General features: G+C 32.4%; 2 protein-coding genes across 2 annotated transcripts; both read right to left on the reverse strand.

Moving 5' to 3' along the window:
* Positions 1-8,525: 8,525 nt before the first annotated feature.
* LOC134249085 (galactoside alpha-(1,2)-fucosyltransferase 2-like) lies at positions 8,526-15,073 on the reverse strand. Its single transcript, XM_062731441.1, has 3 exons — positions 14,994-15,073; positions 13,221-13,283; positions 8,526-9,661 (listed from the first exon to the last, which is right to left on the reverse strand). The coding sequence occupies exons 1-3, from the start codon at positions 15,007-15,009 to the stop codon at positions 8,739-8,741; spliced, it is 1,002 nt and encodes a 333-aa protein (XP_062587425.1). The 5' UTR covers positions 15,010-15,073; the 3' UTR covers positions 8,526-8,738.
* A 7,482-nt stretch (positions 15,074-22,555) lies between these two features.
* LOC134249086 (galactoside alpha-(1,2)-fucosyltransferase 2-like) lies at positions 22,556-24,135 on the reverse strand. Its single transcript, XM_062731442.1, has 2 exons — positions 24,082-24,135; positions 22,556-23,780 (listed from the first exon to the last, which is right to left on the reverse strand). Exons 1-2 carry the CDS (start codon positions 24,125-24,127, stop codon positions 22,852-22,854), a joined length of 975 nt encoding a protein of 324 aa, XP_062587426.1. The 5' UTR covers positions 24,128-24,135; the 3' UTR covers positions 22,556-22,851.
* Positions 24,136-27,989: the final 3,854 nt, after the last annotated feature.

Consider the following 27,989-nt stretch of genomic DNA (forward strand, 5'->3'; position numbering starts at 1 on the left):
AGATCATTGATTTAAATTATAGTAAATACTCAAAGAGGTCTCCTTAGAACTGTTGGTATATAAAGAAAATAATGTGTTCATTATATTATATATTATCAGGAAACATGTTTTAATGTTATTCTAGAAATCACAATTTCACACATAAATCGTTCAAATTGAAGAAATAAATGAAATTAAAAATAAAATAAGAAAACTGAACGTAAAAGATATATCAAATGTAAATTCTGTATGAAAAGTATACACATGTAGTTAACTTTCCTACCAATAATCTTGTATTCAAAGTGTACAAACAGTACATTTCAGATAGATACAGAACTTGTGAAATAAACTAAATAGGGATACTAGCACTGTACAAACAGTAAATTTCAGATAGATACAAAACTTGTGAAATAAACTGAATAGAGAAACTAGCAGTATTGTTTAATATCAAGCATCTCAGTTTTTTTTTTTTTTTATAAATATGTATTGAAATCTTCCGAGATAGTTCAAACTTAGCACTGCACATCAACACAAAATACAGAATAAGAGCAATAGCATGTACTTTCTAAATGTAAAATGATAAATTGTAAGAGGACTAAAATTTTCATAGGGAGAATCCATCATCATGTAAATTACTCTGTCAATCGGACTGGTGTATTCTCTTGAATGAGAATAACTTTTTTATTTCTCAATGAAATTTTGCCAGTTTGGTATTATTTTGCTCGCAATGGCATGTACTTTCTAAATGTAAAATGATAAATTGTAAGAGGACTAAAATTTTCATAGGGAGAATCCATCATCATGTAAATTACTCTGTCAATTAATAACTTTTTTTATTTCTCAATGAAATTTTGCCAGTTTGGTATTATTTTGTTTGCAATAGCATGTGCTTTCTAAATGTAAAATGATAAATTGTAAGAGGACTAAAATTTTCATAGGGAGAATCCATCATCATGTATTACTCTGTCAATCGGAGTGGTGTGTTCTCTTGAATGAGCATAACTTTTTTATTTCTCTATGAAATGAAATTTTGCCTGAAATTTTTGGTATTATTTTGCGGAGTGGTGTGCTTGAATGAGCATAACTTTTTTTATTTCTCTATGAAATTTTGCCAGTTTGGTATTATTTTGCTCGCAATGGCATGTACTTTTTAAATGTAAATTGATAAATTGTAAGAGGACTGAAATTTTCATAGGGAGAATCCATCATCATGTTAAACTCTGTCAATCGGACAGGTGTGTTCTCTTGAATGAGCATAACTTTTTTATTTCTCAATGAAATTTTGCCAGTTTGGTATTATTTTGCTCGCAATGGCATGTACTTTTTAAATGAAAATTGATAAATTGTAAGAGGACTGAAATTTTCATAGGGAGAATCCATCATCATGAAGTCGGAGTGGTGTGTTCTCTTGAATGAGCATAACTTTTTTTATCTATGAAATTTTGCCAGTTTGGTATTATTTTGCTTGCAATAGCATGTACTTTCTAAATGTAAAATGATAAATTGTAAGAGGACTAAAATTTTCATGAATCCATATCATGTAATACTCTGTCAATCGGAGTGGTGTGTTCTCTTGAATGAGCACAACTTTTTTTATTTCTCAATGAAATTTTGCCAATTTGGTATTATTTTGCTTGCAATAGCATGTACTTTCTAAATGTAAAATGATAAATTGTAAGAGGACTGAAATTTTCATAGGGAGAATCCATCATCATGCCAAATGTTAATCGTACTGCTGTGTTCTCTTGAATGGTCAAAATTAACTTTTTTATTTCTCAATGAAATTTTGCCAATTTGGTATTATTTTGCTTGCAATAGCATGTACTTTCTAAATGTAAAATGATAAATTGTAAGAGGACTAAAATTTTCATAGGGAGAATCCATCTCATGTATTACTCTGTCAATCGGACTGGTGTGTTCTCTTGAATGAGAATAACTTTTTTATTTCTCAATGAAATTTTGCCAGCTTGGTATTATTTTGCTTGCAATAGCATGTACTTTTTAAATGTAAAATGATAAATTGTAAGAGGACTGAAATTTTCATAGGGAGAATCCTTCATTATGTCATATTTCGATAATTGTACTTAAGTCTGGTGTGTTCTCTTGAATGAGCATAACTTTTTTATTTCTCAATGAAATTTTGACAGTTTGGTATTATTTTGTTTGCAATAGCATGTATTTTCTAACTGTAAAATGATAAATTGAAAGAGTACTGAAATTTTCATAGGGAGAATCCATCATAATGTTATACTCTGTCAATCGGACTGGTGTGTTCTCTTGAATGAGCATAACTTTTTTATTTTTCTATGAAATTTTGCCAGTTTGGTATCATTTCGCAATGGCATGTACTTTTTAAATGTAAATTGATAAATTGTAAGAGGACTAAAATTTTCATAGGGAGAATCCATCATCATGTAAATTACTCTGTCAATCGGACTGGTGTATTCTCTTGAATGAGAATAACTTTTTTATTTCTCAATGAAATTTTGCCAGTTTGGTATTATTTTGCTTGCAATGGCATGTACTTTTTAAATGTAAATTAAAAAATTGTAAGAGGACTGAAATTTTGATAGGGAGAATCCATCATCATGTAATACTCTGTCAATCGGAGTGGTGTGTTCTCTTGAATGAGCACAACTTTTTTATTTCTCAATGAAATTTTGCCAGTTTGGTATTATTTTGCTTGCAATAGCATGTACTTTCTAAATGTAAAATGATAAATTGTAAGAGGACTGAAATTTTCATAGGGAGAATCCATCATCATGTAATACTCTGTCAATCGGAGTGGTGTGTTCTCTTGAATGAGCATAACTTTTTTATTTCTCAATGAAATTTTGCCAGCTTGGTATTATTTTGCTTGCAATGGCATGTACTTTTTAAATGAAAATTGATAAATTGTAAGAGGACTGAAATTTTCATAGGGAGAATCCATCATCATGTTAAACTCTGTCAGTCGGAGTGGTGTGTTCTCTTGAATGAGCATAACTTTTTTATTTCTCTATGAAATTTTGCCAGTTTGGTATTATTTTGCTTGCAATAGCATGTACTTTCTAAATGTAAAATGATAAATTGTAAGAGGACTAAAATTTTCATAGGGAGAATCCATCATCATGTAATACTCTGTCAATCGGAGTGGTTTGTTCTCTTGAATGAGCACAACTTTTTTTATTTCTCAATGAAATTTTGCCAGCTTGGTATTATTTTGCTCGCAATAGCATGTACTTTCTAAATGTAAAATGATAAATTGTAAGAGGACTGAAATTTTCATAGGGAGAATCCATCATCATGCCAAATTTCTCTGTTAATCGTACTGCTGTGTTCTCTTGAATGGTCAAAATTAACTTTTTTATTTCTCAATGAAATTTTGCCAATTTGGTATTATTTTGCTTGCAATAGCATGTACTTTCTAAATGTAAAATGATAAATTGTAAGAGGACTAAAATTTTCATAGGGAGAATCCATCATCATGTATTACTCTGTCAATCGGACTGGTGTGTTCTCTTGAATGAGCATAACTTTTTTTATTTCTCAATGAAATTTTGCCAGTTTGGTATTATTTTGCTTGCAATAGCATGTACTTTTTAAATGTAAAATGATAAATTGTAAGAGGACTGAAATTTTCATAGGGAGAATCCTTCATTATGTCATATTACTCCGATAATTGTACTTAAGTCTGGTGTGTTCTCTTGAATGAGCATAACTTTTTTATTTCTCAATGAAATTTTGCCAATTTGGTATCATTTTGCTTGCAATAGCATGTATTTTCTAAATGTAAAATGATAAATTGAAAGAGTACTGAAATTTTCATAGGGAGAATCCATCATAATGTTATACTCTGTCAATCGGACTGGTGTGTTCTCTTGAATGAGCATAACTTTTTTATTTTTCAATGAAATTTTGCCAGTTTGGTATTATTTTGCTCGCAATGGCATGTACTTTTTAAATGTAAATTGATAAATTGTAAGAGGACTGAAATTTTCATAGGGAGAATCCATCATCATGTTAAACTCTGTCAATCGGACAGGTGTGTTCTCTTGAATGAGCATAACTTTTTTATTTCTCAATGAAATTTTGCCAGTTTGGTATTATTTTGCTCGCAATGGCATGTACTTTTTAAATGTAAATTGATAAATTGTAAGAGGACTGAAATTTTCATAGGGAGAATCCATCATCATGTAATACTCTGTCAGTCGGAGTGGTGTGTTCTCTTGAATGAGCATAACTTTTTTTATTTCTCTATGAAATTTTGCCAGTTTGGTATTATTTTGCTTGCAATGGCATGTACTTTTTAAATGTAAATTGATAAATTGTAAGAGGACTGAAATTTTCATAGGAAGAATCCATCATCATGTTAAACTCTGTCAATCAGACTGGTGTGTTCTCTTGAATGAGCATAACTTTTTTATTTCTCAATGAAATTTTGCCAGTTTGGTATTATTTTGCTCGCAATGGCATGTACTTTTTAAATGAAAATTGATAAATTGTAAGAGGACTGAAATTTTCATAGGGAGAATCCATCATCATGTTATACTCTGTCAATCGGACTGGTGTGTTCTCTTGAATGAGCATAACTTTTTTTATTTTTCAATGAAATTTTGCCAATTTGGTATTATTTTGCTTGCAATAGCATGTACTTTATAAATGTAAAATGATAAATTGTAAGAGGACTGAAATTTTCATAGGGAGAATCCATCATCATGCCAAATTTCTCTGTTAATCGTACTGCTGTGTTCTCTTGAATGGTCATAACTTTTTTATTTCTCAATGAAATTTTGCCAATTTGGTATTATTTTGCTTGCAATAGCATGTACTTTCTAAATGTAAAATGATAAATGGAAAGAGTTAGGACTGAAATTTTCAAAGGGAAAGAATTAAAGAGATAAAAACAATTTCCATTCTCCTGTAGGATAATATATTCTATAAAACATTATGATAGAGAACTTTTAATCCTATTTGTGACAATTATGGAACTTCTTGTCCCATTTCACAACTTATGGGATAAAAAATCCCATGTAAGGTTAAAAATGGGAATTTTGATTCTATAGGAGAAAAAATCCCACAGAACTCATTTTTCTCCCACAGAATAATGGTGGGATATTGGTTAGGAGAGAAAATCCCACCATAATCCCATGGGATTTCTTGATTTCAGGTGTAATATCTTTTAAACTGGAAGATATTCAGGTGTAAAGGTTAGCCCATGTTGTGCGATTAAAAAAATCCCACCGGATGACATAAATTTTTTCTATGTATCTTTGGAAAAGTGGTTGGCGAAAGTCCGGACAAATGTCGTGTCCGGAGTTAAATGTCGCACTATAATCTAATCTAAGTTTATCTGTCTGTAATAAAAACGTTAACAATAGGTTGTGTTTATAAACATAGATTCACGTCTGTAAACTATAATTTACAATCGTGAACAATAGTAAAGAGTTGTTAATCATAGTTTCACAAATCGTAAAACTATAATATTTCTCAGATCGTTAACTATAGTTAAGAGTTGTAAACCATAGTTTACAAATCGTGAAACTGTATTTATCAGATAATCTATGTTTTGCAATCGCAAATGATTGTTTTCAGTGTTACATGTAAGTATAGTTTACGGTTCTGAAACAGAGATTATCGCTTTAACTATAGTTTACAGATGTAAAATATAGAGTAACGTTGTAAACTATAGTTTACAGTCCGTAAACTATAGTTTACAACCGATAAACCTAGTTTATCGTCTGTGAAACTATGTTAAGCTTTTTTGTGTATTTGGCGTGCCATAAAAATGTATCTATTCAAAACGAAATAAAATAATTCTTCACCTAACGGAAGAGGAAAATGAAAATATCCTGGAATGTGTCGATTTATGCGTGTTAACACACTAAATTGATATCCAACGCAAGATATATTGATATTAAATGGCGTCTAAATATTTTTTAGAATTGATTTGAAACATGCATTTTTAACAACTTTAAAGGAAGTAAATTAATACGGTAAAGAATACTTTTGTGTGTATTTGACATGAACGTTTTTCACGCTACATAATAAACAGATTTACTCAATAAACTTCCAGTTTCTTTTCATTTTTTAACCTTGAACAAAGAAATGGATGTAAGAGAGCTTTAAACTCGAATGAAAACGGATTTTTACTCTAAGATTTTATATATATTATATAGACATGTTGATACTTCATTTTCAAAAAGAATTTATCAAGAAAAAATATATCAAGATGTTCCAAGATAATGAAGTATTAGAGAACAGTAATCACTGATGTTTACTTACATGCAAATAAAGTATTCAGTTTATTTTCAATAATGCTTTCATATTATTTCAAATTGTGTCATTTGCTTAAGATTTCCATTTATTTCAACATAGGAGGCCACCTTATCTATATAAAAACCCATGGAGTTAGAACTCTTCAGTGTGCATTTATACTTTCATGCAAAGTTTTACTAGGTCGCTTACTGATATGAGTAATTTTTACGTTCCGTTTACGTGACGTTCGTCGTCATTTATAACGTTCCCAGATGTGACACCAACACCGTGCGTAACGTCTCTTAATGTTGTCTCTTCAGTACATGTACCAAGGAGTAAACGATTTTCAATGATGTAAAACAACTGTCAGACCAAACAACATAACTTTTTATAGTCTCGTTTTCCCCAGACTCTCGCTCTCGAGACTTTGCGCGCGGGCAAAGTCTCGAGAACGAGAGTCTTGGGAAAATGAGACTAAACTTTTTACAAAGAGGTCATGAATTCTCCTCCTTTTGTGAAGGGGCACTCTTACTGATCTACATGTATCAACACTTTATTTGTCTACTGAATAAACAGGGGAGATATGGTTTTCATAGAATCAAAGCAGTTTTACCAATTGATCCATAGTGCCCAAACTTTATATCAAATCTCTTGGCCAAAAGGACAATGAAATTCATTAATTTGGAAGAGGCAGTCTTGTTCAACTATACATTCAGTTTGTCCAGTAAATGAACAGAGAGTAAGAAGACATTTTTTAAGAGTCAAGGAATTTTTCTCTAAATGTTCAATAGAGTCTAAACAAGAACTATCCCATGGGCTTTGAATTTCATAATTTTGGAATGGAGACTCTTGCTCCTCTATGCACTTATTTAGCTTGCTACACAAATTGCAGGTGTGATTTCTTTCAGGAATTTATAGAAAAGAATTTTTTTAATGTTCCCTTTACCAATTGTATTTAAACTTCCTAAATATAAAAAAACCGAAATTATAAACCCTTTTCAATTGCAGAATTAGCTAAAAATTTGTATATTTTTAGCTAATTCTCCTATTAAATAGGGTTTAACTAATTTCATTTTTATATTTTGGAACTATTATAACTAGTAATAGTTTCTTATGTCCGTGGACTATGTAAAAAAAAATCACAATTGCAGATGAAAAGATAAACAAATAGCAAAACTAAGACTGCATTGCTTATCACACATGTAAAGTAGGGGCTAACAATGCCACAGTACATTATCAAAGTTTTTTTTTTTGAACATCTCAACACATAATCAATACATGGAAATTTATTTTGCAAACACATTTCATTAAAATGAATGTTCATAATGTTCATTACATATGAGATCAAAATAATACATGTACATGTAACCCTCAATAATTATTGCAGATTACAAATTTAAAATATGTGTATTCACGACACCATTTTTTCATGAAATTGTCTAATAATCACGACTTCATTTTCATGAATTTTGTTTTTTTATTCTATAACCAAACTCTTTTATAAAGCAAAAAATAAGTGATGTTTAAATTTTCATAAGCAGTACAGGTGTCACATTAGAACAGGAAGAAAAGTTCTTGTCAAAAAAAAGTGCTTTCAATAAATATTCAGTGTTTTAGTACTCACAAGACATGTCATTTATGAGTCAGTTTGATACACTGTATATACTTGTCTCGTATATGTCTTGTAGTGCATTATAGTAAATTAATATGTATAAATAGCTTTCCAGTTCAGTAAACAATACCTCAAAGAAATAAATGACCATTCAAAGCATACATGCATTGTACTTACTGGCTTTTCTTAACATAAATGAATGTTATATTTGATTTTAATACATGTACCTGATTTTCTCAATCTAACATCAAATATTAATTAACAGGAACAAGAACTTGCTGGGAATTGGGTGCACAGTTTTACAATTTCCATATACACTAGGAGAAACATTCTCTGGATACAGGTGCATGCACTGTAGCTAAGCTAGAAGTACCCTTGAGAGGCTGAATCAGTCATTGCACATGTTGCATGAAATCTGAACTCTGAGGTACACACAGTAATTAAGGAACACTCAGAATGTAACTGCATAGGAATGTATGGAATACAGGTTTTAGCGCAAATCATGCTTATTATGCTGTCAATCGAGAAAAAAAACATTACTACTTATAGCCATAAATAAAATATATGGCCATCTTCATTTGAACTACACACACAAAAACACAATGGCATGCCTTAGGGAAAAAAAAACCAAATAATTTATCCAAGTATCTTAATTAGCATGCACAAAATTCATATTCTTTTGTTAGAATACCTAATAAGAAGTGAAGAAAAAACTGAAAATGTAAAAACGCTGAAGTCATAAATCAAAATTGTAAAACTTTACAAAAATACATTCCAAAAAAAGTACTCACTTTGTTCACGGAGAGGTATGTGGTTGAGACAATCACAGAACTTAGCAATCAAAGCACATGGTACATTTAATAAGTGAAACTTAGAAAAAAAAATAAAAATAAATAATGATCTAATGGAATCATTCTAAACCAATCCAATTTGGTAAGAAATGTTCTTGAGTACTCCCATGAAATTGTGCCATGAAGTCTGTGCCTTCTCTGTATGTGTGTTTATAGTACACGGTGGTGCCGTTTGTTAACCACCCTATCCACCACCCGAAGGTCCCCACCGTCATTATGGTGTGGTGGGTCCTAGTAAGCAGGGCCATGTCTTGTGAAGGAGAATTGCCTTCCACAAAGTGGACCCTCCCATAACTCTTCATAACCTCTCGAGCCCATGCTATGTCATTTCCACACACTATGAAGAGAACATCTGGATATCTTACTTGGTAAAACTTTATGGCATTATGTATGTAGACATCAGGGGCTACATTGTAACCAAAGTCTACAAAATGTTTCTTTTTAATATAGTCTCCTCTTCGTATATGAATTCCCACAAGAACGGTCTTGTCAGAAACACCCTTATCCTTGAAGGAATCAACAATAGTGTGCAGTTGATCTTTGGCTTTGTTTTGTATATGTGGTTGAAATGTAAACATTCTGCGAATTCCCTCCTCGTGGCCTTTTAAATATTTCCAAGACTGGAAATATCCATAGACTTGAACAGGAGGCATGAGACGTTCGAAAACATCATCAAACGCACAGTCCCACTTATCTTCAAACTTAGAGTAACAAGAGCAAGAATAACTTCTATCATATTTCCAGTTAAGTCCCTCCAGGGTAAATATATTGACTAGAGGATTTTCACTACCGAAAACAACTTCCGTTCCATCTCTTTCTTTGGCAAATGAGTACACAAAGGCTTCCTGAAACATGGCATTGGCCAGACGTCCTTGGATGTAAATGCAGACAACATTGTTCTGTTTGAAGATCATGCAATGCACTTCCCAGTAAAAGAAATAAATGAGCACCACCACTGCAAACACTTTAAGTAATGTTTTACCTGAAAATGAGAAAAAATAGTTACATGTAATAATAATTGAAAAGTAATCACTAAAATATGAGTGTAGAAACCATCATTCATGAAATTGAAAACACTACTTGTAAGACTTTTAAGGCTATCTAAAGTTAATTCTATGTTTAACATCACCCGCGCGTGTACTTAACTTTTCAGTGAACTTCGCACTTTGAAAAAAAACAAACAAATCCATATTTTTATATCATGTTTCTGTTCCAGTTTTCTCTTATGTTAAGCACCTAAAAACTACTTTCCAAAGAGATAGACAATATTTAGACCTTCTATGAGGTATATTGGAGCTGAGTCTAATCAATCTATCATTTAAAGAATAGATACATGTACAGGTTTACTGAAAATGATTATTTAACCAAAAAGCCTATACATGATCATGATGATTACAAATATTTACAGTTAACTTAATTCATGCAGATGAGTAAAGACTCATTTATTTGAATTATTTATTATTTTGTTGTTTTTTTTTTTGTTTAATTTTTCCCTTCTGCCCTTGTAAGTTTTGAAGTTTATAGGTGACGTTAAACTTAGAATTAATTTCAGCCAGCCTAATGATAAAATTAACATATCTAATTCAGGCAATGAAAAACACTTGGAAGATGTGTAGATGTCCTACTTCAGGTCAATATTCAATTCTAATGACCTACTTCAGGTCAAATTCAATTCTAATGACCTACCTCAGGTCAAATTCAATTCTAATGAGAAAAACACAAACAGTTTTTCCTGAACAATGCACAGTACTTAGGAATAATCTTCAAATTTCCAAAGCAATCCAAATTTGAACATATGCCTCTTTTTTAGCAAATCTTTTGAAAATAAAGAAATCAATTGGACATGTACATAACATTGACCTTAATAAAGCAAGAAGCCTCTTTTTGACAAAAAAAAACCCCTCTGACAATAAAGAAATTGATTAAATAGACACATAATTTTTGTAACAAATGAAAGTAAGAAATATTTTAGGGAAATCAAACATCTATCATAACTTAACTTATAACTGCTATACTCACACAATTATGAATAATTAAACATGTATGCATCTGCATGTATAAAAATAACCATGTATGAAACATACACATGTAAAATTATGTGGACAGAGGCCAGTCAGTGTCTTTCTTAAGTAATTGTTTATACTATTTTATGGTGATTTAATAGTGTTGAACATTTGTCTTGACTTTTGACAAGTGTTAAAAATTCAATGATGCCCTATTCTTGCAATCCTTCAACTATTTGTTAAATATATGTCTGCAGCTGAAAAGTACTCATGTTTATGAGACCATGACTTAATTGTCACATCATACATGTATCTGTCAACAGCAAATCTATTAGGACTGAGTAGCACATGAAGTCTATGTGTTCCCATACCACCCCATCAACATCCCTAAGAGTGTAATAATGGATAAAATATTAAATTTATATGAAGTTCTATGCACCAGACAAACATGCTATACATATTCTTTACTGTCAGGCTCCCTATATTCAGGGGTAGTGGCAGGGGCTTAAAATAGATGTGCAACTTCGGCAAAGAAAGGTAACTCTTCATTTATTAAAAAAAAAACAGAACAAAACAAAAACAAGAAAACTTTTGAAATTTTATTTGAATCCTGCTTGTTAAGCACACATTAAATTTACAGTATGACTTTTCACTTAGTTCATTTACACTAGACATGTATCAATATGATACAGCATGTATCATTAAAATAAAAATGGGCTGGCATAGGATGCCTGTTTCTTTTTTCTTTCTTTTTTTAAAATTAGTTTTCATGATTGATATTTTTGCTTGAAGTTGCCTGGTCTCAAATGATTTGTATTAATATCATGAAAATATAGTTATAATTTCTGTGAATATCTGAAAATTTCATGTATTATTATCCTTCAGAATTATACAGTCAATCTGATTGGTTTAAAGCATGTCACGTGAGGTGAGACAATTCCTGATGTCTCCCTCGCGCGCAGGGTGACAACTGTTGTCACCCTCCAGATGACAATGAAATAGCGTAAATGAGTAAGCAGGGTTACAACTGCGTTGTCGCCCTTTGAATGAAATTACAGTGGTTTAAGCGAGATAACTCTTATTTTTGATTATACATGTATTATAGTATTACTAATATGCGGGATCGGTAAACAATAAATTCTAACGATGACGTCAGATCGAGTTGTCTGTTGACATATTTTAAAAGTATGGAATCAGAGCAGAGACGGAGACACAAAATTAAGGTTTGATTACTATTTTCTACTCTGTCTAATTGATAATTAGATTCTTCAGGATAATAAAACTATTATGGACTGTTTAGACGGGAGACATCACCAGTTATCAGGTCTGAGTAGGGTTGTCACCCTCGGGCGCAAGCGCCCTCGGGTGACAACCCTACTCAGACCTGATAACTGGTGATGTCTCCCTTCTAAACAGTCCATAATTGTATATTATATATACCTTTAAACATTTAAAGTTATATTTTTAAATTACTTTACAACACTGAAAATCCCAGACAAGAGAAACCTACAGAGATTAGAAATATGAATACATTATGTACATTTTCTGTCCTTAGTTCTTCATTGTACTTGTATATAATTGAAGATTCATTTTGGTAAAAACTTACTAAATGATAAAAATTAACTATGATCAGTCTTCGCGAAAAAGAAAAATTGCCACAGGACATTCGGACAGACAGTTCACACAATTTCACAGGACCAAATGATTTTTCACCGGTCCAAAACTTTAATCATACAATGATCATAATGATGTTACTTCATAGCATATGAATCAATAAACAGACAACACATTAAAAGATCAACTGAAATGTTTCTTTTTCTTCCGTGCTACTGTCCCATCAAAATATTTTAGAGACATTGTGGCGGAAGTAGGTTTTAAAACAATCACAATCAACAAAATGTTTTTAATAATGTGTTTTTGTATTAGTTAAAGCGTCTATATGATAAAAAATAAGGATGTGCGATTTTATCGGTATACCGGTATATTACGATTTTTTGTTGCGTGATACGTATCGTGATACGGAGATCTAAATACCGGTCTTTAGGTACATGTTATAAAGTCCAGAAATTATTCATTTTTTAGTTCAATATTTCAAATTACAATTACAGAAAGTGTAAAAAATGTTGTAAAAAGTGAAAAGAATGGCATCTTACTGTCCAAACATAATTGATTTTATATACATAAAAATTTCAAGAAAGTAAAATTTCGTTTTTCTAGCATATATTTTTTAAAGAAAAATAATGACTTTTCATATAAAATAATTGTAAGAACTGCTTTTAAATATATCATGATATTATCGTGATATTGTGGGAAAAAATCGTGATATATCGCGATAGGAAATTTTTGGCGATACCCATCCCTAATAAAAAAGGAAATATATAATTTAAAACCCAACCAAAACGAACCTCGGACAAACGGACCGATTTTACTAGAAAGTGCATCGGACCAATAAGATTTTCACCTGTTTTGTCAGACGGACCAGTGCTTTTGAAATAGACTGTATGATGGATATAAGCAAGCAAATCTAACAAAACTCACCTCTTCGATTCAGAAATTGAAAAATGGAATTCTTGAGATTAAAAGTTTTCATGATGTCCTCATCTGTAATGGAGAAAAACAGGTAAAAATCAAGCAGCGACTATCAATAATTATTATTAAATAATAATATATTATATAATATAAAATATCAAATGAACCATTATAGATAGAATCGTTAAGATAATATTGTCCTATAGACCTGGTTTAATGATTCGTTCCATGTAAATAACTCACATACATGTACTAACTGCATTCATAGTTGCCAACTCACCCAATTTCGTCGGGTCACACCTGATTTTTCAACCCGTAACCCGATTATTTTTTATGACCCGGCGGGTCATGCTTTTCACCCGATTTTTGCCGAACAACCCGAAAATCTCCAGATTTCCGGATTTGGTTCGTAAATTAGGTTGCACTTTTAACTTCCAGTTACAACCCAAGCTTAGATCTACGTAAACAATGCCGATGGATTAATTATCAGTGCAGGTGTAAACAATTAACTGGGTGTTGTTTTGACAAATCAATGTTCGAAGTCAATTAAAATGGCTTCCGATAGAACTAGATTGTTATCAGGGCCAGCAGGAACAAATTGAAACACATGTCTCTGATTGAACCAAGAAAAAGAGAAACGATATTTATGTACATATCATGGAATCTTGGAAAAAATCTTTCTAGATAAAATAAAGTGATCGAAGACAGTGCAGGCCTAACTTCACATTTAAACATATTGCAGTAGTTGATTAATTAAGAGAGAGGAAAAATAACTTCAAAATTGAAATTGGTATACAGTGGTATACTTTCAAATTTAGCAGAAACTGGAAAGTGAAAAGGCTTTAAAAAAAAATGCACACTTACTTCAAGTCATTACTGAAATATGAAACCTTCAATTCTCTTTTTTAACATGTTAATTTAATCAAATTATGTATGAATTTTTTGTCATAGTAAATTAAAACCTTTTTCAATAAAAGAATTCTCAATATACAAATACTTTGTATATATATGTATAAAATTTAATCATGGTAAATATGTCGTGAATGTTGTTACGCGTCATGACCAGATTTTTTACTTTCCAAATCTGGTCATGACCAGATTTTTACATGCTGGAGGTTGGCAAGTATGACTGCATTTACTACGAACAATCCAGAGAGTTCCGATTGTAACATGGTGTGTAAATTTGAAGCGAGAAAAAAAGTGAATATGTTGAATTTTTGTCTTTATATGGATTATTTCTTGTGAAAAAAGGCATATGCATTCTCAAAAAGGTTTGTTTTATTTCTATCCACAGTAATTTGTATACATTACTTTTTTTGTCATTAGCTAGCATTTTTAAAGATATTTGCACCCATCTATTTCATTTACTTTTGTACCTCGTTTGCATAGGAACAGTAAATAAATTATGCTGTAATAATTATACTTCAGGGTATAAATAAAATACACTTAATACATGTAAGAAAAAAAATTACACGGGCCCAGAGCCAGAAAGGCTTCAATGTCTGAAAAAATGCAGAACACATGAAAATCTCAAAGTACATTGCGTATATATATATATATATGTCTAAAGTTGAAATCTTTATAGCATAGCTCATGGATTGGTCGATCGAGTGATTTCTATGGACTTTATTGATAAAATTGCGAATTCCGGGAACTAGCTTACTAGCTGTGACCTGTTGGAGGAATTTCGCAATTAATGAACTTTATCCTTTCAATTCACTTCAGCTTGCTAGGTAACTCTTGTTTGAATTCGATTACAAAACTAATTGATAAAACTATCACCTCTGTCAAAGTTCATCGAGGTAAAATGTGAACATGGCTAGCATTCGCTTAGCAGCTTCAGGGTTTTTCACCTCAACAGACTCTCTCTGTTTGTTTGTGTCACATGTGGAAAAACAATGAATGTTGAACCGTTGTTTTTTGCGTTCGAACCCGATGTATTAGATGCAATCACTGTATCGTGGGTTCTCAGGGAGTTGTTTACAAAGAAATATTGAAAAACATGGTAATAGGATTAAAGAAAATCATAATTCTTTAATCAAATATTTTGAGTAATTAACTTTCCTGCAGAACAAGACATGATAAGAAGTTAGTACTAAATCAAAGCACCGTGAGTACTGATAGACGGTGGCATCCCAGGTAGCACAAAACGTTTTCACAACATTATATTCCAGTTGTAAGGATGTTATTCCAAAACGTTTTTGACATTACGTTTGAAAAATGTTTTTATAACGTTTTATCTAGGTTATAATGACGTTTTTAGAAAACGTTTCTCAAAAACATTTTTAAAATGTTTTTCATAACGTTTAATACTGGTTGGAAGGAAGTTTTTAGAAAACATTTTTGCATAACATTTTTATAATCATAATAAGAATTTTTTTTTATTGCTTAAAAAGCATTATAAAAATGTTTTCATATTCCATTGTTTGAGAAAAACTATTCTAAAAACTCATAATATGATATTAAGAATATACACAGTGTGTTGTGTACGTTGACTCAAATTTTAAGAATATGTATTTTTAAATTGAATGAAATTTATTATAAATTCCGATCACAAATGATACCAGAAAACATGAATATAACATTGTCTTAAAATGTTTGTAAAACGTTGTTAAAACGTTATAGAAACAACAAATATCTCTATATATTTCAATTCTTAAAAAATATACATTTAGTATTCACTTTTTTGTTTGTTTGTTATTAATACTAGGTGATATCTTTTAAAGCATATTAAGGAAAAAAAATTAAACAAAAATGTTTTTAATTCAGTTCTTTTTAATTGTTTTATATGCCACATCGATTTCCTAAAAAAAAAAATAATAATTGTGAAAAATATATAAAAAGCCATTTTAAAGTATTTTTTCTAAGATGTGATGTAGTTCAACAAAGTAATGCAGTGCATCTATTCACTTGTATTATTTCCTCCTGGATAACGCGTTTATCAGAAGTTAATTGATTGACACAGCGGGATGCCGTGGTCAGCGCTGATGAAACCGCTCCTTGCTGCAAACTATTTCCACGTGATCTATATAGGTCAACTTATCGAGATTTTGAAAAACCGGACAGCATTCTTGAGAGACAAAGAACAGGATTTAGGGAATATTTTACATCACCGTGTGGTATGTTGAATTTAAAGTTGTATTCATCGTGTATACATGTATTTATTATAGCTGCATGTGTTTGTATAAGCCTGAATCATTCCCTGTAAACAATGGTAAATGATTGTATATATCTTGGATATTTGAGGGCGGTTAATTGGTTGTTTTTGAAGTAAACTGATCATTGAAGTTTATCATGGTTGTGCATTTATTTTACATATGTATTATGTCTTGTGTCTAGTGTGAATTTTCTTTATTAATGTGTACTTTAGTATAATCACCCCAGGCTTAGAGATAGATTTTCAAATTGAAAGCTTCAAAACATGATTTAAATAGATCGAGTAGGTTGAGTTTGCGTGTTTGTGTGTGTGTGTGTGTATGTGTGTGGAGGGGGGGGGGGCTTAACGAGTTGGTTTAATACTTTTTGGAAATGTAAAATGATTTGTATTTACATGCAGTGTCATGTATATATTTTTCAATTTACAATTCTCAAAATGAATATCATTTTTCATTTTACAGCGGCTGTTTGCAAAGACTAAATATTACATGTTATGAGAGGAATTGGACAGAATGAAGTTTGCTACACACCATCTTTGAGGGATTTATTAATTTTAAAGGTATGTTTGAAATTTCCTGACACGAATGCATAACGGAGATAGATTCATCATGTTTATTTAGTATATATTTTATAGAACTGTTGCCAAAAACATACACACTTTTCTTGTATAATTCATCGGATTTATGAATATTTATAGTTTTTAAATCTTCTAAAATTATTCTCTATATCTTTGTTTTTCAGAAGAAAACAAAGAAGTCCAAGTGCCAAACAGATGATTTCCAAAGGAAGAAGGATATTGTGATTTTTTTTCTTATTTCAATTGTGACAAATCTTCCCTGTTAAGAAGACTGTTATTGACTGTGTGGATGTAAAAAAGAGTTCATGGATTATATTTGTGAAAGAGTTTAAACCAATTAAAACCATAGGAAGTACAATACTTTTTTTGTTGTAAATTTTTTTTAATCCTTTAAAACATGTTAGAAATGTTCTGAAAACGATTTTAAAAATGTTTTGAAAACGTTTTCAAAAATGTTTTCCAAACATTGCAGGACAATGTTTTTGAAAAACGTTATGATAACGTTTAAAAAACCATACAAAATAACGTTGTAATAACGTTTTAGAAAATGTTGTTGTGCTACCTGGGATGAATGACGACCCTCTTGAGAATTTCCACTCACATTGAGGCACCTTCATTGCCTTTGTCGGACTGCAAATCTAGATTTATATCACTAAGGGTCATTGAGTAGTGAGGAATAATTTTCTGGCCAGCACTTAATTACTGCAACACAGGACCTCAGTTTCACGATCTCAGTCATCCTGAAGGGCCGATCTCCACGCCCTATAGTGGGATTCGAACCCGTGACGTAAGGATCGACGTCTTCAGGTCTGTGACTCCAGTGCAAACGTTTTAATCGCTGCACCACATGACGACACGCATTGATATATTTTAATGTTATAAGAATCTGTAAAATGATATGGAAATAATGAACGTACGTTTATTACAATTTTTCACAATAAAAATTTTAATGCATTTGAAAAAAAATATTTCCGTAATATGATGAGTTTTTTATTGTCATGAGCTAATAAACATGTATAAATGTTAGTAATCATATTCCTGCCTCTCTAAATTCAAAAGATGTCAGTTAAATTTTACTCCCTGCAGTATATTTTGCAAAAGAGGTCAAAGGTCTACATGGTCAAGGTCAAGTTAACTTTTATTGTCCCCCGCTTGAAAAGTGGGGGTTATTAATTTGGGTCTGTCCGTCCGTCCGTCTGTCCATCCGTCCGTCCGTCTTTCTGTCTGTCTGTAACGCTTTCGTTTCCACACGATATCTCGAGAACCCTTTGAGCTTTCGAATTGAAATTTTACATAGCAACTCCCTATGGACTAAAAAAGAACTCTATTGATTTTGAGTTCAAAAGGTCAAAGGTCAAGGTCATAAATTCGCATATTCTGTCTGTTATAACACTTTCGTTTCCGCGCGATATCTCGAGAACCCTTTGAGCGTATGCAATAAAATTTTACATAACAACTCCCCGTGGCCCAAGGAAGACCCCTATTGATTTTGAGGTCAAAAGGTCAAAGTTCAAGGTCGTAAATTTATATATTCTGTCTGTTTGCTGCACTATCGTTTCCGGGCGATATTTCAAGAAGATTTTGAGCTTTTGCAATGTACATGTAATTTTATACTAAAATACCCTTGGGCCTCTCTCAGCCATCTCAAAGTGTCCCGCCCCGTTTGTTTTATTTGTATTTATTTAAGCATTGAATTCATATTTTTGGATGTCTTCGGTCCTATGACACACCTGGCCGTGCCGAAAAAGTTGAATACCGCGCGTTAGCTATGATAATTTGTCGGCACGACCAGGTGTGTTATAGGACCGAAGACATCCAAAAATATGAATTCAATGCTTATATTTACATTCTCTAATTTTCCTTCTTCATAATTGCTTATTTCGTTAATCTCAAATATGAATTTAGCCCCCTTCAAAACTGTCGTTGTTAATAGATGTAAGAGCTGTTTGTGACGTCAAATGACGTTAGATGACGTTGCAAAGTTAAATGACACAAACAAACATTGCGAGGAAAAAAGTGGCAAATTAATTCTTAACGCACATTACGTTAATTTTTACATTAATTTTTCAGGGTTAAAGTGGCACAGTGACGCACAAGGGGGAAAATTGGCAAATGTAGAATTTTCGCATGACCTCTGTAAATTTTGTTCAATTCCTTAAAGTATTAGGTTTCAGAAAATTCAGGTTTCAGAACCTAAAAATTAAAATTATACGGGGAAAAATAAAAGTAAAAATAATTTCTGTCTGCCCCAGAACGAAAATATTGCAAAATAGCCTGGTACTTCTTCCTTCCTATCATACGCGTGCGCAGAAAAGTGTTTGATAAGTTTCCATAGTTACCATGGTCTCAGGTATCCACGAATGAATATAAATAAACCAAAAAATTTGATGCAATCTTTTTAAAAAGTTGTTAGAACATATTTCTCACCTTTGCATGCTCCAGTTGAATTTTGTTTACAAGTTTGAGCTAAAAATAAGAGTAGCGTGACCTTGACATATACGAAGCAACGAAACGGTTAATACAACCTTTGTTTTTCCGGCACTTATATTGTGCAGTCAATTCTTGCAGTTGAATTGTCATATCTTCGCTATATACTCATAATTTTCGTAAGTCTTTCTCTGTATGCTACAGAATCTGAAAATTAAGATATGATTTTGACTCACTGTGCCGCTTTAAAGTTTTTCATTAAATTGAAATAAAACATTTTAGAATTTAGTGTTCTTAGAGTATTGAAAATGCATATAGTTCCTACTGTGTATTCTAACGCGCGGTGACAAGGTTTCGCGAGTGTTATAGAAATTTGAACGTCGTAGATTTCTAATGGATTTCATAAGGAAAATTACACTGAATGTAAATAGTTTATTGTATTACATGTCGCTATTTTTAGCACAGCGGCATGAGGAGAGTTATTACGCACAAAACAGGTTCTCGGCGGACTTTATTTTCTTATTACAACTATTAGAACTGTTTAATAAAGGCTAAATTAGACACCATGCATTGTGTAAAATTTTGACAATATCTAACGTGAATATATACATGTATGTGACTTCATCTTTGCATATAATTGTCGTTGATCGTAAGCGGTTCCGTGGTCTAGTTATGTAAAATATCCACGACGTCATGTGACGTCACAGTCAGAACTTTCCAAATTGCTCGTGCAATTTGCTTTCCATACGCAAGAATGTCTGATCATGTGACCAACTGCATGTCATTGAAAATTGAATTTCAATTTTATTAGTGCTAGCATTGTTAAATAAGGAAAGACATCAGCAAATGTAAATATTCAAAGTTCAACAATGTATTGGAGAAATGTCTCATTGTCAATGTCCGTGACATTTATCCAATTTGGACATTTGTGGAAGAAAAAAAATCCCACAGGAGAAAATATCCCATATGATGACACATTTTCACACATGGAATAAAGGTGGGATAATTGATGGGACTAAAAATCCTAACATTCTTCCAAAGGATGCAGACTTGTGAGTTCAACATCAAACAATGTGATAATGCAAAGAAATCCCACCACGCATGTGTTATGATATATATTTTTTTAAATCACTGGTAGAAATAATAGTAATTTAAATGTCTGGACAATGTCGTATTCGGAGTTAGATGTCGCATTATTCCATGTCGGCAATCAAGGTAAAATGTAAAAGCCATAAGCCAAGCTAAATATTTGCTGAGAACTGTAGCTCTCCAAAAAAATATATTGACAAAGCGGAGAGCTACATGTACAGCGCCACCCATTGAAAAAAATGTATATTTATTGCACACAAAAAAGTGTGCTGTTTCTCGATTTATTTCTCCGTGTTTTTAAAACTTTCATCTCGAAATATTACTTACCTTTTGTTCCTTACATATTCTTTCACTGTTTCCACAACAAAAAAATCCTTATAATTGTTGTTGATAGCCCTCCTGGCCTTGAAATTGAGATAATCGAAAATTTTTGTCTATTTATACTGCCATTTTGGTTTGCAAGATAATTCGGTTCAACGAGCTTCATGCAGATATAAACTACGAGAGTACTTGATAGAGTAGTAAGGAATTTTTTGAAATCTAGCTTGCTTTGCAATTGAGGTAAGAATTTGGAAGAATCAATCCAGAACCAAGCGCAACTTTTTGTGCGTAATAAATGCATGTATTCAGTTTTTTTTAATGGGTGGCACTAGCTGTAGCTCTCCGGTCTCTCATTTTTTTTCGGAGAGCTACAGTTCTGCAGCTAGTTATATACATGTATGTGCAAAATATATTACTTTGGTTTCCACGCGATATCTCAAGAAGACTTTGAGCTTTTGCAATAATTTTTTGTACAAATGCTCACGACTAAGGTAGGTCCCTATTGATTTTGATGTCAAAAGTTCAAAGGTCGAGGTCATAAACTCAAAATTTCTGCCTTTTTAAACACTTTCGTTTGCACACTATATCCGGAGATACCTTGTCTTTTTGCAATGACATGTTATATCACCACTCCCTATGGCCTAAGGAAGACCCCTATATTTTTTTTATAGTTCAAACTGTCAATGGTCAAGGTAATTTCAAAGATTGTGTGTGTATGTTAAAGTATCATTTCCGGGTATATTTCAAGAAGCTTTTGATTGATTGATTGCATATTGTTAACGTCCATCTCAAGAATTTTTCACTCATATGGAGACGCCACTACTTGACGATGGAGAGCTGCAAATTTTGTCTTATACTCGGCACGCAGGGCCATTGAGCAAGGAGGGATCTTTTTCGTGCCAGCACCTACTGCGACACTGGACCTCGGTTTATAAGGTCTCATCCGAAGGACCGGTCTCCACGTCCCACTGTACGGATCAAGTCCTTACTTCGCGACTTTAGAGCAGACGCTCTAACCACTGTGCCACACGGGCGACCAAATGATTGTTGAAATCACGTACTTATTTATTAATTGATGAATTATTAATTTAATTTTATTAATATATCCATTTTAGCTTTAGGGGTTAAGGATTTGTATTTGATTATCAGATTCAATCGCAGTCTTATTCTGTTACTATCCGTGGATAAATATGAAACTAAAAGCAGGCGACACTTGCGTTCCTCTAGATAGTTTTGTTAAAAAATGATGATCAACACCAGAAGTAAACTTCAGAAAAAAAAATTTAGATTGAATTGATCAAACATCAATTCCATGGTCATTTCAAAAGTCAAAACAGTATTGATACATGTAACAAGTAACTCTTATTATATCTTAATTTTTTTTATTTGAAGAAAGCTGACGTATATATTTAATATACCCTCGATCACGCTATTTCTACACTGACAAATCAAATCTGTATGCACTGTTAGAAAAAAAAAATGCAGTAATGATGCATTTAGAAAAGTATTCTAATTTTTATTAACACACTTCCATACCTTACCCATTTAAACAACTAATAAACAAAATAAGTATTATATACATGTAATTTGATTTTGCGGATTCTCGAATTAACCCATTCTTAAGTAACTTTGTTACATTATGGATTTTTTAATGTTTAACTTTGTGCATTACCATTGTGAGTAAAATTGAGAATAATTCTTTTAATTTAGCCTAGATTAAATATTGTGATAACCTTATGATAAGCTTTTTGCAGCCCATCAATTAAAATGGATGTATTTTTAAGAATTAATGTTTATATTTGTATAATTATTTATTAATGCTGATGTTATTATTTAGGCTCTGTACCTGCCATAGTCAGAGTTAAAAAGAACACTAAAACTATAATGACAGTGAAAAAACTTAACTAAATGATTTTAAAATCCAGAACATGATTACAAAAATAAAGGAAAACGAACTCATCTACGGTGAACACCTTTGCTTGAGACATCATCACAAAATCAGGTAAAATTGTGTACAGCTGCATAAAAAAAATAAAAGGGTAAATTTATTATGCTTATTGAATAAAACTATCAGTCTAAACCAATCCAATTTGCTATAAAGTGATCCTTAGTACCGCCATTAAATTCCTTACTGAAGTGTGTGCCTTCTTGATAGGTATTTTTATAGTACACGGTGGTGCCGTTTGTTAACCACCCTATCCACCACCCGAAGGTCCCCACCGTCATTATAGTGTGGTGGGTCCTAGTAAGCAGGGCCATGTCTCGTGGGGGAGAGATATCGTTCACAAAGTGGACCCTTTCATAACTCTTCATAACCTCTCGAGCCCACGCGACGCCATTACCACACACAATAAAGAGAACATCTTGATATTTTTCTTGAAAAAAGGTTATGGCATTATGAATATAGGCTTCAGTGGCCACATTGTAACCGTAGTCTATAAAGAAATATTCTTTTTTGTTCACGTAATCTCCTCTTCGTACATGGACCCCTACTAGAACGGTCTTCTCAGTCACCCCTTTGTTTGCAAAAGAAGCAACTATGGTTTCCAGTTGATCCTTGGCTGCTTTTTGTAGACGGGGTTGAAAGGTAAACATTCTGCGAATTTCCTCTTCATCACCTTTGAAATATTTCCAAGACTGAAAAAATCCCCAGACTTGCAGAGGAAGTTTGAGATTTTCTAACGATTCATCATAGGCGCAGTTCCATTTATCCTGGTACAGAGAATAACACGAGCAAGAATATGTATTATCGTACCTCCAGTTCAAACCGTCTAAGGTAAATATGTCAGCAAGAGGGTTTTCACTGCTAAATACTACTTCAGAGTTATGCCTCTTTTTTGAAAATGAATAAAGAAAGGCCTCCTGGAACATAGCATTGGCCATACGTCCTGTGATCGAAATGCAAACTGCATTTTCTAGTCTAAAGACCATGCAATGAAATTTCCGGGAGATGAAATAAACGAATAGCACCACTGCTAGGACTTTTAGTAATGTTCTACCTGAAATAGAAAAATGTTTCTAAAAACAAATAAGTGAAATGCAAATGCTGATGAAAATATGTCTTTAATTTTTTTTGTCATTGAGTCCAGAAAATACTACATTCCCAACCATTAAAACCAAATCACTTTATGAATTTTAAAGAATTTTATTAGTGGTATAATATATTAAGACTAAATGAAAGGAAATAAATACTAGTAAATATTTCAGAGTTAATGATATTGATATCCCCCACCCTGACACGGATGTTTATAATTTATTAAAAAACGAGGGTCAAAACTAGTCAACAAGGGAGTAGCTTACCTTTACGATGTAGAAATATTATCACGGAATTCTTAATATTTTTCATGATGCTATCATCTGCAATAGATAAAATGGAAATAGGTGAAAGTTTTCAATGGATGCGTTAACATCAACGTTATTTGTTTGACATATACTTAGTTTAAACTTTAATTCATTTAAATTAGACATCATATATACACGATACATAGTACAAACAGGATTCGGAAACAAGTTGTAACAACTTATATTAATCCGTTTCCTTAAGTTAACTTTCAACTATAAATTAACATTTGCCCTTGTTGAATGACAATTATAATGGGAAAAATAACAGATAAGAAATAAAGATGAAACAAAAATGAGAAGAAAAAAAAACTGTAGAGAGAGATATCATAACATGAATTAACATTGATGGTAAATGAGGAATAAACACAGTCATACAATGCAGTACAAAATCAAACATGCATTCAAATACAAGTCTGGGTGTGAAGTTCGGTTACGTTTGGTACTGATTGTTAAACTTTCAGTTTTTTGGGGATTAAATGTAACTAACCATTGATTAGACCATTTATGGATTTAGTCGAGATCACTATTTAAAATTGTACTTGCGATAGTCGGGTTTTCAACAATATATAAAGTGGTGTCGTCCGCAAATAATTTAACTAGATGCTGTCATGAGACAGTAATACCCGCACTAAGGTGTTTGCCTCTAAATACACACTCGTACATATATTAGGCTTAAAGGCTTCCAAGGAAAAAGTCAAATAATTCTATAATTTACACAGTACATGTATTCGTCACATTGAGTATAACATTCTCAGACCCTGTGACTATGTGACCTATGACTCAGTGCCTCTTATATGTATTTTATATGCTTCATAGGCGTCGGAAGGAAATTGAAAGTGGGGAGGGGGGGGGCTAAACCAACAAAAAAGGTAAACCCCAATTTTCAATACATAGAAAATGTCCATCTTTGCAAAAAAAGGGGGGGGTTAAGCCCCCCGGTTCAGACGCCTATGTGTAAATTAGATTTTAAAAAATGTTTTGCTCATAATTGGTACCTTTTTAAATTTAATAATGCCCCCCCCCAAAAAAAAAACAAAACCACACACACACACACTCTCACGAACCGTACTTTTTTTTAATAGGATACACATGAAGATGGAAAAGTTATGTTAAAACATAGTTTGTTATGAATTAATTTTAAAATTTTTTCTTGAACCACCGGGTATACATGTTTACATGTAAACACCTTTTGGAAAATTTCTACATCACATTGGGTTGCGTCACCCATTATCATATATTTTTAGATTAAGCACCACTCGGCACACCTCGGCCGATTCGTGCTTCATCTGCATTTAGCCAAGGTTTGTCAAATAGGATAGCATGCACATGCTGCAGTGTGATGTGTATTGAAAAATCATTTTGTGTTATAATTGGATTATATATTTCATGAAGTTCACAGGACCTATGACAGTCTGTAAGTACAAGTTTAAGTATTAGATTGGGGTAAAATGAACCGAAATGCAAAATTTAGATTAGGTTAAAGTTCAAAGATCATCGCATGCCACAGTATAATCGGATTTCACATTGTGAAGTTATCTTCCGTTGTCGATGTGACATTCAGTTACAGGTGCAGATCCAGATTTTTTTCAGGAGGGGGTTCACACCTCGGTCAAAAAAATGTCAGCCCAGAATTTTCTCACAAGCAAAGACAAAAAACTGAAAACAAAATAAAAACAATGATAGTGGGGTCGTGGGGTCAATGTTTTCTAAGGGGGATGATGACCAAAGTAATTTTTTGTTTGCTTCAGTATCTATAGTCTCATTTAAATAAGAAAGCAAACTCCAGCGGGGGGGGGATCCAATCTCCCTAGCCACTTTCTGTTCATGAAATTGCAATTGATCTTGTGTGACTCCAAAATAGAATTTTTTTTTCATTTGACTATATATATCTATTTTGTTTCTTGTGTTTATAAATAATGTCTGACTGTTTGTCTGCAGAAATTTGATCAGTAATTTGGATTAAATTTTTTATCAGTAGGTGCTAGGGTTTTCATATGCTTAACATGTGTATTCATTATAAACTTTCAACAGGTATAAATATGTTTGACCTTGGCCCTAGAGTTAGACCCATTTAAAAAAAAAAGAAATTAACCTTGTCAATTAACTTTTGAACAGGAAGTACTAGGGATTTCTTTATATTTCACATGTGTATTCCTTGTGACAAGGATCTTGACCTTTGAGTTTGACATACATTTGAGAAACTTCAACCTTCGCCATAAGCTGCCATACGTGGGCATCAGTGTTTAACAAACACATCTTGTCTTCATTACTTTAAAGCGGCGGTGTCTCCATATGAGGGAAAAATTCCAGAGAGAAATGTTTTCACAACAAACAAACAAATTACTAAAAATAACATAAAACATGAACATGTTGGTTGTATCTCTTGTTCACTCTTGAATCAGAAATGATTACATAAATATTTTATAAATAATTACATGTATTATAAGATTTGAAAAGGTTGTGCATCTTAAAATTGACTAAGTTCTGTGGTTGAATTAGCTATAAAAGTTTACTAGCTTTATTTTGCTACCCAAAACACCTTGATTAACTATTTTCAATGATACTGTTTTCTGAAATGTTCAGTTTTTTCAACAATGGATACATATATCATACATTTTCAGTTTCTCAAAAAATTTCTTGAAAAAAAAAAAAGCTTTTCAAATACTGTAATCATGGTAGCCTTTACAAAATACATGTGAATCCTATGTTTTTAGCTCATTTGAGCTTTTCAGTTTTTTTTTTATCACATTACGTCTGTCGTCCATTTGTTTGTATGGAAACTTTACATTTTTAACTTGTCTAAAACCACAGGGCCAATTTTTAACAATTCACATTGAAATCAGTATATGTACATCTGTATGTCAGTCTGTCAATTTAACCTTGGTCATCACAGTCATATCTATTGAATGAGAAGAGACAAGGCATTTGTATTAAACATATGTATAATTAGTATTTACCTGTGACAATGCCATGATTTTTTTTACCCATGACCTTGAAGTTTGACCTACTTGCAAAAAAATTACATTGTTTTAAATTCATCATTTTGAAAGATGTATGTATATTATTACCTATGATAAGACCTTTCTAACTTTATCATGAATCTGTGACCTTGACCTTGAAGCTTAACCTACTTTTCAAAATATTGCATTTGCTTTTAACTTTGGATTGAGAAGAGATAATAACTTTCACATTTGACATGTACAATACTCGTAAGAATTCAAGATGTTTCCCAGCATGCTATGATTTTTTACCCTATGATGTTGATGTTTTACCTAATTTTCAAAATATTTAACTCTCCTAAAATATGATCAGGCTACTGATATGACCCCCCAGGGCAAAATCAAAATTCTGAAACCTTACTGCACATCTACATCACACCACCAACCATCTCCCAAAAGATGATTAGGCTGCTGAGTAAAATGTAGAAGGAGTTCAGTGAAGACGGGGCTTTTAGCATAAAAAACGTCAGTTTTCGACCCCCATTTGACCCCCCGGGGCAAAATCAAAATTCCGAAACCTTACTGCACATCTACATGACACCACCAACCATCTCCCCAAAGATGATTAGGCTACTGAGTAAAGTGTAGAAGGAGTTCAGGGAAGACGGGGCTTTTAGCATAAGAAACGTCATTTTTCGACCCCCATTTGACCCCCCAGGGCAAAATCAAAATTCCGAAACCTTACTGCACATCTACATGACACCATCAACCATCTCCCCAAAGACGATTAGGCTACTGAGTAAAGTGTAGAAGGAGTTCAGGGAAGACGGGGCTTTTAGCATAAGAAACGTCATTTTTCGACCCCCATTTGACACCCCGGGGCAAAATCAAAATTCCGAAACCTTACTGCACATCTACATGACACCA

The sequence above is a fragment of the Saccostrea cucullata genome, unplaced genomic scaffold, assembly GCF_032062105.1.
Source record: "Saccostrea cucullata isolate Sc308-1 unplaced genomic scaffold, CSIRO_AGI_Scuc_v1 ctg2690, whole genome shotgun sequence".
NCBI lineage: Eukaryota > Metazoa > Mollusca > Bivalvia > Ostreida > Ostreidae > Saccostrea > Saccostrea cuccullata.

What these genes read in the sequence shown, in the direction of transcription:
- LOC134249085 (XM_062731441.1), bottom strand. An exon ending in TCAATTTCTGAATCGAAGAG is followed by an intron (nt 9,662 to 13,220) that starts GTGAGTTTTGTT and finishes TCTCATTTTCAG; the next exon opens with GTAAAACATTACTTAAAGTG.
- LOC134249086 (XM_062731442.1), bottom strand. Translation starts at nt 24,127, where the DNA reads ATGAAAAATATTAAGAATTCCGTGATAATATTTCTACATCGTAAAG. An exon ending in AATATTTCTACATCGTAAAG is followed by an intron (nt 23,781 to 24,081) that starts GTAAGCTACTCC and finishes TTTCTATTTCAG; the next exon opens with GTAGAACATTACTAAAAGTC.